Source organism: Macaca mulatta, chromosome X (genome assembly GCF_049350105.2).
Source record: "Macaca mulatta isolate MMU2019108-1 chromosome X, T2T-MMU8v2.0, whole genome shotgun sequence".
Lineage (NCBI taxonomy): Eukaryota > Metazoa > Chordata > Mammalia > Primates > Cercopithecidae > Macaca > Macaca mulatta.
The window spans coordinates 21,693,550-21,707,848 of record NC_133426.1 but is presented as its reverse complement, the minus strand read 5'-3'; the positions used below and the strand labels follow the sequence as shown (position 1 = coordinate 21,707,848).

Below are 14,299 nucleotides of genomic sequence, written 5' to 3'. Positions count from 1 at the left end.
CTTAAGAGTACCAAATTCCACTTTAAAATCTCAAATCCCTAATCCACACTAGTACTTCAAGAACCTAGAAAAAGAGAAAAGCCCAAAGCAAGAAGAAAAGGATAACAGCAAAAAAAAAAAAAAAAAAAAAAAAAAAATCAATAAAATTGGTAAAAACTAGAGGAGAAAAAAATTAAGCAAAGAGCTATTTCTTTGAAAAGATTATTAAGATAAACTCTAGCAAGACTTACAAAGAAAAAACCAAAGATTGCCAATATTAGGAATAACAGGAGATATCACCACGGACACCCTGGAAGCACTAGTAGGATAAGGGAATACTACAACTCTACACACATAAATGTGGCAATTTAAGAATGAAATGGGGCAATTCCTCTAAAAACACAAACTAATGAAATAGGAATGAAAAGAAATTAAAGAATGTGTAAGCAGAAACTCAGCTGTACGTAAGAAAACCCAATTCCCCCTGAGAAAGAGAAAGAGCTGGAGTCCTTTAAAAATTAACTGCCTGTTTTTCTGTGCCTAGTGAGCCTTATCTCTCCTCCTTTCCCAGGCATTGTGAAGACCCTGTTTCTCTAGCTGTGCAGCTGCAAGGTCACTAGACAGATAAACTCAAGTCATAAAACATGTTTTTCCTTGAGAAGTAAGAAATGATGTAATGCATGTCTCAATTACTTGAATAACTGTCTTTGTTTCTTGCTTCTGTAATATGCTTCCCCCTGCACAGATCTCCCCCAGTCCCACGAAACGCTTAAAAGGTAATTAACTCTTTGTTCAGGGCTCAGTCCTTTGGATGTTAATCCAACTGGGCCAGTGCACCTAAATAATAAATATCCTCATGAACCCCATCAGTCTGTCCGATTTCTTATCAATTCCACTACACTACCACAACTCACCCAATATGAAATAACCTGAAGAGTCCTATAACTGTTAAAGAGACTGAATTTATAGCTTAAAAACTCCAGAAAGAGGCCAGGCGTGGTGGCTCACGCCTGTAATCCCAGCACTTTGGGAGGTCAAGGTGCGTCGACTGCTTGAGGTCAGGAGCTTGAGACCAGCTTGGGCAACATGAGGAAGCCCTGTCTCTACAAAAAATACAAAAATTAGCCAGGGATGATGGTGCATACCTGTAGTCCCAGCTACTTGGAGGGGAGGGGAGGGGTGCTGAGGCAGGAAAATTGCCTGAGCCCTGGAGGTCAAGGCTGCAGTGAGCTGAGGTCACACCACTGCACTTCAGCCTGGGTGACAGAGCAAAACCCTCTCTCAAAAAAACACTCCAGAAAAGAGATGTTGAGACGAAGATGGTTTCACTGGAGAGTTCTACCAAACATTTAAAGAATTAACACCAATTCTACACAATCTCTTCCAGAAGGGAAGGTCTCCCTATTTTATTAAGCCAGTATTATGCTAATACCAAAACCAGACCAAGACAGTCCAAAATAAATTCTATGCACCAATATCCCTCATGTCTATAGACACAAAAATCCTTAACAAAATCATTAGCAAATAGGACTCAGCAATATAGAAAAATTACATGCCACTACCAAGTGAGATTTATTCCAGGTATACAAGGCTAGTTCAACATTCAAAAAAAAAAAATGTGATCCACCATAATAGGCTAAAGAAAAAAACCCCACATTTTATATTAATTTATGCAAAAAAGAACCTGACAAAATCCAACACTCATTCAAGATAAACACACAAAAATGGGAATAGAAGAGAGCTTTCTCAACTTGATAAAGGGTATCTACAAAAAACTTACAGTTAGCATAATACTCAAAATGGTAAAAGACTGCTCTCCCCCTTAGGTCCAAACAAGGCAAGGATGTCTGTTCTCACAGCTGCTATTCAAGGGTAACCGAAATATAGCCAGCTCAGTAAGGCACATAGATTAACAACTTGCCCAAGGTCACATACACTAGTAGGTAGTGGAACCGGGATCCAAACCCCAACAGTTAGGCTATAAAATTCAGTGTTTTTACGCACAACACTGTTATATATGCAACAAGAATAAGCAAGCCGTTTGTACCATACATCAAAGTGGTTATCTACTTGCCATAATATCAGAGCTGTATCCCCCCTTTCTTTATATTTCCCTAACCCCATAGTGTCAAATGAGCAGATGATGTAAGAAGACAAATGCACAAACCACAACTTGAACAGTTCCTGCAGCCTTCTGAAGCAAAGCCAGACCCTTTGTTCAAAGAAATAAATTACAGGAACTCCACTAAAAATTTAACAGTCACAAAATTCTTTCTTTCTTTTTTTTTTTTTTTTTTTTTTAAAATAAAAGTCCCTAAACCTGACAAAAACAAGCAATGGGTAAAGGATTCCCTATTTAATAAATGGTGCTGGGAAAACTGGCTAGCCATAATCAGAAAACAGAAACTGGACCCCTTCCTTACACCTTATACAAAAATTAACTCAAGATGGATTAAGGACTTAAATTTAAAACCCAAAACCATAAAAACCCTAGAAGAAAACCTAGGCAGCAATGCCATTCAGGACACAGGCAAGGGCAAAGACTTCATGACAAAAAAAACACCAAAAGCAACTGCAACAAAAGCCAAAATTGACAAATGGGATCTAATTCAACTAAAGAGCTTCTGCAACAGCTAAAGAAACTATCATCAAAGTGAACAGGCAGGCAACCTACAAAATGGGAGCAAAGTTTTGCAATCTACTCTTCTGACAAAGGGCTAATATCCAGAATCCACAAAGAACTTAAATTTACAAGAAAAACACAACCCCATCAAAAAGTGGGTGAAGGGTATGAACAGACACATCTCAAAAGAAGACATTTATGCAGCCAACAAACATATGGAAAAAAAGCTCATCATCACTGGTCATTAGAGAAATGCAAATCAAAACCACAATGAGATACCATCTCATGCCAGTTAGAATGGTCCTTATTAAAAAGTCAGGAAACAACAGATGCTGGAGAGGATGTGGAGAAATAGGAATGCTTTTACACTGTTGGTGGGAGCGTAAATGAGTTCAACCATTGTGGAAGACAGTGTGGCGATTCCTCAAGGATCTAGAACCAGAAATACCATTTGAGCCAGCAATCCCATTACTGGGTATATACCCAAAGGATTATAAATCATTCTACTATAAAGACACATGCATATGTATGTTTATTGAGGTACTATTTACAATAACAAAGACTTGGAACCAACCCAAATGCCCATCTATGATAGACTGGATAAAGAAAATGTGGCATATATACACCATAGAATACCATGCAGCCATAAAAAGTAATGAGTTCCTGTCCTTTGCAGGGACATGGATAAAGCTGGAAGCCATCATTCTAAGAAAACTAACACAGGAACAGAAAACCAAACACCATATGTTCTCACTCATAAGTGGGAGATGAACAATGAGAACACATGGACATAGGAAGGGGAACATCACATACCTCGGCCTGTCAGGGGGTGGGGGGCAAGGGGAGGGAGAGCATTAGGACAAATGCATGCAGGGTCTAAAACCTAGATGACAGGTTGACAGGTGCAGCAAACCACCATGGCACATATATACCTATGTAACAAACCTGCACGTTCTGCACTGCATCCCAGAACTCAAATTAAAAAAAAAAAAAAAGTCCTGTCATATTCTTGCATCTCATACCAAAGGGAGTTAATAGTAAGCTCTTTCCTCTCTCTTCTCAACACCAACTCTCAAGCTCCAAATCAGACAAACCCCCACGAAGGAACAAACATTTGGACTGACAAACCCATGACCATCTTCCTCAAAACCCCACATGCAACTGGGCCACTTAGCTATTGCATTATACAGTTAAAAGATTCAATGTTAAGCCGAAACTTCAGACAGGTACTGCGGTGTGCGCCAGTAATACCAGTGACTCAGGAGTCTCAGATTGGAGGATCCCTTGAGTCCAGGAGCTCAAAATCAGTCTGAGCGACACAGCAAGACCCCATCTTTGAAAAACAAAAACAAAAAACCATGCTACCACTGTTTCCAAAGCATGATCCAAGGCACTGGCCCTGAAAATATAGGTTGCATATCCTTTATCCAAAATGCTTGGGACCAAAAGTGTTTTGGATTTTTTTTTTTTTTTCCATTTTGGAATATCTGCATTGCACTCACTGACTGTTAAGTCCCTAATCTGAAAATCCCGAATCAGCATTTTTTTGTGTTACGTCGGTGCTCAAAGTTTCAGATTGTGGAGCATTTCAGATTAGGGATGCTCAACCTGTACGCTAAAAAAAAAAAGGATTGAGGAACATTTCTATATTCACCTCTTAAGGCCAGCAAAGGAATTTGGTATGCCCACAGGCACATCAGTCTTGTTTGAACACTGTGATCTACAGTCCTTCTAGAAGGGAGAATTCAGTATTAAATATAGCATTGTTCTAGGAATTGCTCAGGATTCTCAATGGAGAAATTTTCATTTAAGAAAAAAAATGGAGTCATGAAACACAAGTAATTGATATCTTAAATCCAAGTGTCCTTTTAAAATTCTGCTTTAATAACTTAGGAAGGAGGTCCTTTAAATAAAGTAGACCAACCTTCAAAACACAGGCCAACCCATTATTTTCTGCCTCTTCTCTTGCCAGCAGAGCTTTCGTTACCCTTCAAGTAAGTTAAATTCACACCTCTTTATAACTGAGCATCTTTATCCACTGGCACAATTTCAAAGTACTCGGCCCTAAGCATCGCAATTAGTGTTAGGTATTTTATGTATCATTTGACACTCTTCCAAACATTTCATTGGACATTCCACCCAACGACACAGTGTGTGGGATTTTAGCATCATTAGCACCTCCATGGAGAGGGAAAAATTAAGGTGTGTGTAAAACTACCCAGAGTCAAGTCAGTTCAGGAATCTAGAACATGTTACTGGCTCTTACCAGCTCCTTTTGAATCTGTGGCTTAGCACGTAAACACATTTATCAACAGCATCACCACTAGCTAGCTCGGTGGCTCCTTCCGGAACACAGATGACAGTGTCAATTTAATGAAATCCAGGCCCACAACACCTCAGGGCCACAGAGCTGTTTTTCCTGGGGTCTGGAAAAGTGCCTAGTTGTGAGGGTTTTCAAGAGCATTTGTGCATGGTTTACATACTTGGTTTGCAGATTCAATTGAGGAGGTTTCCTGACTTTTCAAAAGAACTGAGTCTGTAACTACCACGAAATGGTGGTCGGAGCCACAGCGCACACCAGCAGGCTTAGGTTACAACTGCAGTGAAATAGTGAATTAAAACACCTGGAATATGCAGAGACTCCAAAAACTAAACTCAGTAATAACTTTATTGATGTTTTTAGACAGATATCAGTAACTTTATAACTAATCTTTATATGTGAAAGATTAGTATAACCATGGTGATCACAATTAAAATGATAAAGCCCATAATTTCAAACCTTCTGGATACCAAGTCCAAAATCAAAAGCTCTAACTTTTTAAAGCTATTAGAGAACACAGCATTTTAATCTTTATCTCCTGAGAAGGTAGCTAAGGCCTGAAACTGCCAATTCAAATACAACGGAGTAAAGTACATACTAAGGGGATGAGAAGATTCCCAACTGGTAACTCCCCCACTGCAAATGCAAAAGTGACTTTCTCAAAAAAAAAAAAAAAAAAAGAGAGAGAGACAAATTGACTACCGGTTATTAAATTAGAATGTCTCACGCAGGGCTTCTGATTACTTGAAAAAGTACTCCTCCCTTGTTAGCAAGGATGGGGGTCACTCCTAGTGCCTTGATCATGGAGTCAATTTCTTAAACAGCTATCATCCCTTCCAAAGCATTTTAAACAATACTGAACTACCCAATGAGAACTAGATGAGGATTACAGATATAAAGTGGAAACTAAAATCTTACCATATGCTACCTCCATAGGTTTAAGGAAATCGGTATGACTTGGAAACTACAATCTAAAAAGAATCATTACGGTTTACTCAATTTTTTAATGGCAAGCCCACAAAACTAATTCCCCGAAACGTGAGGTTATTCAGCCTGGAGTCATATGGAGCATAATCTGTGCAATTAAGAATCTTTTGCAGAGTTGGGACAAGAGGATTAAAAAAAAAAAAAAAGTCACAAAGCAAAAGAGCATGCCAAAGGCAGGCAATGCCAACAAGGGATCTCCCGGAAGCAGTCCATAAAATATTTTCAAACACAATTAACGCATGAGAATTCCTATGTAAAGCACACAAAAAGTCTTCCCCCAAAGCTGTCAAATCCTGAGTCCAGGTGCTTCCTGGCTACTGGGAAGCACAAGGAATAAATTGGGGCAAGAGGAAAAACCCGGTAGAAATTGACCGTGTATGTGTTGATACAGAGTTTAGACTTCATCCATGGGGTAATAGGCACCCACGGAAGGGTTTTTAAATGGGAAAAGGACAGGGATCCTGTTGTGTTCCTAATGATCGAGCCCATCCCCAAATGGAGACAAATGGGGAGATTGTAGCCAGGAAACTAAAGTAAGGAACAGGTGGTGAGCAACAAATTTGAGAACACTGGCAGGCAGAAGCCGCAGGACTTAATGACTGACTAGGCTGACTGGTTGGGCTGAGTGAGGTAGGTGTGCCAAAGGTTTCGGACAAGTTTTCGTTGCTGTTGTTTTAAATGAGGAACCTACTAGAGGAGTTCTCATACTTTAATCAGCAACAGAATTACTGTGAGGAAGATGATTAAAAATGCAAAATCCAGGAACTCACCCCCCTCCACCAACTGTGATTCAGTCCGTGTAGAGTAGGGCCCAAGCATGCATTCCCCACTCCCAGTCATCAGCCCCGAAAGGCTTCATGGTTAAAGCAACGGCGTCTGCGCCTGCGGTGTTATCACAATGGAGGATTAAAGTATAGTGGGACGGGATAATAATGCTGAAGGAGGGGGAGGAAGGAAGCTTTCTCTACTCTTGAGAAAGCTAAATGCAATCTGAACTACATTGTTTAGGTTTTATTATTTAGACAGTTATAGCTATTTAAAACACACAAAGAAGACATGCTTCCACCAGAAGGCAGCTCAAATACAGGGGAGCGTGGGAGCTAATTAAAAAGGGCGATGGTTCAGGAAATCAGGGAGGGAAGGTCACCTCAAACCACAGGCTCAGTTGAGTAGGAAGCAATGACCAAGCTCCTAACAGACCCCAGTGCCAACCTTAAGAGAAAGACAGGGCCCATCCTCCTTCCCTGCCTAACAATTTGTGGGCATAACTGACACTTCCAAGAAGGACCAGGGAAATTTTGCTGATGATCTGTCATCCAAATTACTGAAATGGTCTAGTATGAATTTAAACCAGGGTTTCTCTGGGCACTATGGACATTTTGGGCTGTCAATGCTGCTGGGGAGTTGTCCTGTGCACTGCAGGACGTACTAGATGCTAGTAGCATCTCCTCAGTTGTGACAACCAAAAATGTCTCCAGAAATTGCCAGATGTCACCCACAGAGGGAAGCACCCACATTGAGAATCACCGCCTTAAACTAAGAGGCTTCAGAATCGTGGAAGCAGAACCAGCCTTCCAATCAAACACATGGCTTTGAATTCCAGCTCTGCCACTCAAAAAGTAAAAATCCTCAGGTGGGCCTATTTATTTGTCTTTAAAATGGGGAGAACAAGACCTACCACGGGTTATTCTGAGGATTTACCTAAAATAATGCACAAAGCACTCAGGGCAACACCTAGCCCCTGTGGCAATTACTAAGTACAACTTTTATGTTTTCAAAGACTTCAAAGAGCCGCTTTTGTTTTTTGAAGAGGAACTAGGGACATGTGCCTCCAGCATCGGCCTTGGGTGAAAACCTACACCCCCTAAAAGGAACACACAATCTACAGAACAGGCTGCCTCAGTCCTCCCCCTCCCCAGCCTGGGGGTCTGAACCTGGGGTCCATGGATGCCCAAGTAGTCAATGGATACAATTCAGGGGACCTGTGAACTTGAATGGAAAAAAAAACCACACAGACCTTTTTTTTTTTTTTTTTTTTTTTTTTTTTGAGACGGAGTCTCGCTCGGTCGCCCAGGCTGGAGTGCAGTGGTGCGATCTGCGCTCACTGCAAGCTCCGCCTCCCGGGTTTACGCCATTCTCCTGCCTCAGCCTCCTGAGTAATTGGGACTGGCTAGTTTTTTGTATTTTTTAGTAGAGACGGGGTTTCACCATGTTAGCCAGGATGGTCTTGATCTCCTGACCTCGTGATCGGCCTCCCAAAGTGCTGGGATTACAGGCTTGAGCCACTGCGCCCGGCCGACTTATTTTCACTAATAGAAATTTAGCACTTTCTTCAGTTATGCTTGGAGGCCAAAAATCACACATTGTCAACTACACCTGGTCATTGTCACAAAAATCAGGTTTTTCTCCTTGCCTAACAATTTGTTAAATATCAGTTTTGCTCAGGTCTACTTTGAGATTATGAAAGTTATTAGCCTTGCTGCTACATCTTATTTGATGTGTTAATAAAGAAGCACATGGGCTGGGCACGGTGGCTCACACCTGTAACCCCAGCACTTTGGGAGGCCAATGCGAGTGGATCACGAGGTCAGGAGTTCGAGACCAGCCTGGCCAACATGGTGAAACCTCGTCTCTACTAAAAATACAAAAATTTGCCGGGCGTGGTGGTGCGTGCGTGCCTGTAACCCCAGCTACTCCAGAGGCTGAGGCAGGAGAATTGCTTGAACCTGGGAGGCAGAGGTTGCAGTGAGATTATGCCATTATTACACTCCAGCTCTGGGCAACAGAGCAAGACTGGGGGGTGGGGAGTGGGGGAGAAGCGAAGCACATGTTACCATACCACACATCTGGGGGTTTTGTATTTTTAACACGGTATTTTTAATTGGGTTATTGTATGCATTTAAAATTCATACTCTGAGAAGAGGCCCACAGGCTTCCCTCATGAGGGTCAAAGGTACAACAGAACCCCCTACCCCAAACCTTCTCTGCTAAGCCCATAATTCCCAAGTAGCCTTCTGTTCTTAAATTATTAAACAAGATTTGTTATAAAATTTGTGAATTTGAGCGACACAAATCACTTTGTTTCCCTGCACAAATCATATAGCAATGGTCCAAAGGACAGACCTAACAGTATCTGCCATGTTTCTGAATTCAGGACCATCCTCATAATTCTACAAGGTAATTGAGTGTCTCACTTTCCCCTAATTGACGTGAACCAGCATTCCACCTTTACCGTAACATAAATTTGATCTATTTAATCGGCATATACCAAATATCTACCATGTACCAGAGCTGTCTCCAGGATGCAGACCCTGGTGGAGGTCTGCCTTCAAAAGATATGCCCAGCCCAGGGGAAAAAATGGACGTGGGATTGCCAGACCTTTTCAGAGCTGGCTGGCCTGTTAGAGACATTCCATTCCAACATGGCGAGAAGAGGCTATAGACACTCACTCACCACCGTTTTTGTGTGTGAGTTTTTGTTTTTTTGAGAGTCTCTCTGCAGCCCAGGCTGGAGTGCAGTGGCACAATCTGGGCTCAGTGCAACCTCCACCTCCCTGGTTCAAGCAATTTTCTTGCCTCAGCCTCCAGAGTAGCTGGGACTACAGGCAAGGGCCACCAACTCCCAGCTGATTTTTGTATTTTTAGTAGAGATGGGGTTTCATCATGTTGGCCAGGTTGGTCTCAAACTCCTGTCCTCAGGTGATCTGTCCACCTCGGCCTCCCAAAGTGCTGGGATTACAGGCGTGAGTCACCACACCTGGCCCTTGTTTTTGAGAGAGTTTCACGCCATTGTCCAGGCTGGAGTGCAGTCTCGACTTCCTGGGCTCAGGGGATCTCCCGCCTCAGCCTCCCAACTAGCTGGGACTGCAGGTACAGAAAACCCACCACACCTGGCTTTTTTTTGGAGACAGGTTTTTCCCATGTTGTCCAGGCTGGTCTTGAACTCTTGGGCTCAAGCACTTCGCCCACCTCAGCCTCCCAGAGTGCTGGGATTACAGGCATGCGGCATCGCGCCCGGCCTCTCACTCACCCTCTGGATACCCAGGCATCCTGCCTAGCACATGGGGCTAGGAACAGACCACGATTCCTCCACCAGCTCAGATATGCCTACACTATCTAAACATGGGACAAGTTTATTCCTGTTAGCCTCAGGCTAAGTCACAAAATGGTTTTTGGGCTCAAGAGTCCTTAAAGTCCAATACTTCACTTACAAGATGACCACAGATGAGTTGTCTTGTTAAAAGCAAAAATAAAAATGTCCTGGGTTACACCTCATCAGCCATAACACTAAACCAGCACCACCGAGCCCCATCTACAGTTGCTCTTGGTGGGCTGGTGGCTGCTGCGCTCCCAACACAGTAACAACATAATAACTAAATGGTTCGGGTTTAATTCCACTAAAATCACATCATGGAACTGGAACATTAGAAAGGATTACTGACAAACGGGGAAAAGAAGAACATGAATCCAGGCTCCACAGGCATTTGACTCACCCTTGAGTCACGTCCAATATTCACATGCCAAGAGTAATGCCTTTTGACTCATTATCAATTAAATGTTTTTGGAGACCTCACAAGTCGATTTTTCACCAAGCTCCCCTTACTAAAAACTACACGAACTTAGATCCCAATCTAGCCACGATCTCTTTATTTTTCAAATGTGGATACTGACAGTAAGGTCAACGTGCTTCACCCCAAATAAAGTGATGGGAGAGAATACAATATGAATCGGAGTTCTTACGCCCAGAACACTTGTAATGACTCAAGGTCTGACAGATGCATACATACACACATTCCCCACCCTCCCACGCACGTAATATTTCTTTCTAGAATGTTCACCTTGCCATCAAAGCTTTCTCATCTTTAAGAACAGATGGGGAATTAAAATATTAACAGCTTATGTTTCACCTTTCCCTCTTAAGGTTCTATTCTGCTCTACACACGTCTTTATCATCAATCTTTTTACTTCCTCTTTGCACAACTAAATTATTAAGATGCCACTTCCACACCTTTCCAATTTAGAAAAGGCCAGTTTCTCCTCCTGCCTCCCACACTAGGGATCCATGGTTCTCCTGGACAGTGTCAGCCCAAAGTGTTAAAAATCTCTTAGTTTTTCTTCATTCGCTTTTTTCCCACTTTAACAAAACAACAAAAACATCCCATTGTGAACCAACACTTCAAGAGGCTAAATCTAAATTTGGCCAAGGGGTTTAAGGACAAAGGGAAGTGCCAGAGTCTTTGGGCCCCATGCTGAGATCACCCTCCTCAAAGCGTAAAAGAAAACCCATGAACAGGCCGGGCACGGTGGCTCATGCCTGTAATCCCAGCCCTCTGGAAGGCTGAGGCAGGCGGATCACTTGATGCCAGGAGTTTGAGACCAGCCTGGCCAACATGGTGAAACCCCGTCTCTACTAAAAAAAAAAAAAAAAAAAAAAATTACAAAAATTAGCTGGGCATGGTGGCTCAAGTCTGTAATCCCGGCTACTTGGTAGGCTGAGGCACAAGAATTATTTGAACCCAGGAGGTGGAGGTTGCAGTGAGCTGAGATCGTGCCACTGCACTCCACCCTGGGCGACAGAGTGAGACTCCATCTCAGAGGAAAAAAAAAAGTTAAGAAAATCCATGGACGATAAATACAGGTGAGTGTTCACAAGGTGCTCACAACAGGGACACTTCCCAGACTCACCCCTTACTAGTTGGGTGACCATAATACACTAACCGCTAAATTCAGTATGCCACAGCTTTCATTAACCATTCAGCCCTAGGGCTGGCAGGGTAATTAATGAAACCTTGGCTCTTCAGCTCCACCACTCAAGCACCATTTTATCTCTAGCAGTCTCCCTGCCCTACATCCTTACCTAAGAAATGTGGGGACTAAAATTAACATGCTTTGTTTTCTCCAAGTCACTTCAGACCACCTAAATACACTGATATTGCTTAAAAACCCTACAGTGTGCTCCACAGCTACTCCCTTAAGAGTAAAAACCCGAAGAGGTGTACACTGTTTTTTTTTTTTTTCTTTTTAATGGACGGGGAAGACTCAGAAAGGTTAACATAAACCCAAGGTCACACGCAGAGCCCATCAGGAAGAAGCCAGACTCAAACCCAGGTGTTGCTCCAAATCCTCAGTCTTTACTAAATCTTACGCGTTCGGAGATCCTTTAAATTTGAGGGAGAAAATGCAAAGTGAGTACTCAGAAATTCAGAAAGAAAAAGTCAGTGTTAAAAATGGTAAGAGAAAAGCCTGCTCTATCCAATTCGAGGAAAACTGTGGGAAAACCAAGGTATGAGCGAGACACTCCAAGTGGAACCTATGGGAAGTGCAGATTCAAGTCTGCGGCAGTCACAGGTTTAAAAGCCACCAGAAAAAGAAAGGGCAGTTCTATCTTTCCCGCGACTCCCACCCCCACGACAGAGGCATCCCGAGAAAAGAAGCCTGCAAAGTATCACTCCCCTTCAAATTTCCTGCACACAGTTCCGACTTTAGCAGGCCTCTCTCTTCTGGTCGGCTTTTTTTTTTTTTTTTTTTTTTTTTTTTTTTGAGACAAGGTCTTGCTCTGTCGCCCAGGCTGGAGTGCAATGGCGCGATCTTGGCTCACTGCAATCTCCGCTTCCCGGGTTTCAGCGATTCTCCTGCCTCAGCCTCCCGAGTAGCTAGGATTACAGGCGCCCGCCACCACGCCCGGCTAATTTTTGTATTTTTAGAAGAGACGGGGTTTCACCATGTTGGCCAGGGTGGTCTCGAACTCCTGACCTCGTGATCTGCCCGCCTCGGTCTCCCAAAATGCTGGGATTACAGGCGTGAGCCACCGCGCCCAGCGGACTCTTTTGATAGCTCCCCGATTCGGGGTGTAAACGATTCCCGCGCCCAGACCTCATGCCTCCCCACCCCCAATAATAATAATCGTTTCCTTTTCCCGTCCCCCAGTTCCTTTCCGGGGTATCCGTCTCCTACGCAGTCGGCTGAGAATTCTGCAAGCGCTGCGCGTCCGCAGACCTTTCCACAGCCCCATCTCCCTGCGAGGGGAAACCCCCGCCCCCAAGAGGGAAATTTACCCGCCTGCAAGAACAGGAAAAGGTCGCGCGGGCAGCCCCGCTCGGCGCACGCCCCCAGCCCGGGCTCGCCGCGCGGGTCACGCCTCGCTCCGCCGCAATCCCTACAACCCTCGTCCCATGGGGGGTCTGCCCGCGCCCGGCAGCCCGGGGAATCCCCGAGCGGGAGTGCGAAGGCGGCGAGCCCGCTTTGGAGCGCGGGTGGACGGCCAGGGCCCGGAAGGGCGGCGCGGCTGGCGGGCACCCGGGACTGCCCCTCCAGGCCCCGAGCTGCGGCCGGGACCGAGCGTGGCGCGAGCAGGAGCGCGGCCTCCGCCCGGCCGCCGGTGCACGCGGCCCCGCAGCGCGCTGTGCTCGGCAGCCCGGGAGACTGCGGCGCCGCGCGGGCCGCCCGCATTGTTCGGCCCGCGGCGCACGCCCCGCCCGACCCCGGCCCCAGCCCGCCAGGCGGCGGGAGCGGCGGGGATGGCCGCGCAGGTGGCGGCGGGCGCCCTCACCTTTGGCGCCGAGCATGAAGTCGAGCGTGCTGTGCCGTGCTGCTGCCATAGTGAGGCGAGGCCCTGTGCCATGCCTGGGGGAGCGGCCGCGGGAGACTGGGGGGCCGCGCGGCGTGTCAGGCTGCGGCCGGCGGGGAGTGCGCTGCGCCCGGGGAGGCCAGGACTAGGAGGTGGGAGGGGCCGCCGGGAGAGACCCGGGGCGCGGGGGCGGGGCCGGTCCCGCCTCCGGGAGGGAGGAAGCCAGGACGCCTCCAGCCCCGAACTTGGAGCGCCGGGTGTGAGGCCTCGCTAATGGTGGAAACGTGGGCGCCGTGCTCCCCGGCGTGCGTCACCAATGGCCGCGCCCTGCTCCAAGGCTCGCGCGGCCGCTCCCGCCATCCGTTAGGTCACCTTAGGTTTAAACAGCGCAGCAGGACTTCCGGGGGGCCCACCCCCTACGCTTCCCCACACACCTCTCCCCAAGCCAAGGCCCCTCTTATTTCCTGGCGGAGTCGGGAAAATCAAATGAGATCCACCCCTGTAGTCTAAGAGTACTGCCTGGCTTTTCTTACAATGCTGCAGTTAAACCCATTCGGATTATTACCATTATTAGCAAGGGTCTGCTTTGCATTTGAGGACTGAATAGAAAGCGCTTGGGCATTTACGTTGTCTACGTTTTCACGCAAAATAAGAAAGAGGGAGAAGCCCGTAAGAGGACAGCATTGCTGTTAATATTGAATTAGGAAACTGCGGACTCCGGAGTTCCTCATCTAGCAGGACTCCATCACTGGCGCCTCTATTCATGGCAATAGCCTTTGCGGTGGGCTTATTTTTGACACTGGGGTTATGGCTGCTGTTCAAC

General features: G+C 45.4%; 1 protein-coding gene across 1 annotated transcript in view; it reads right to left on the bottom strand.

The window, feature by feature from the left end:
* SMS (spermine synthase) overlaps positions 1–13,623 on the bottom strand; it is a 56,796-nt gene extending 43,173 nt beyond the window's left edge. Inside the window, exon 1 of the mRNA XM_001086702.5 lies at positions 13,459–13,623. Within this exon, the coding sequence (XP_001086702.3) occupies positions 13,459–13,507 (49 nt within the window). The 5' untranslated portion in view covers positions 13,508–13,623. The remainder of the gene's footprint in view (positions 1–13,458) is intronic.
* Positions 13,624–14,299: the final 676 nt, after the last annotated feature.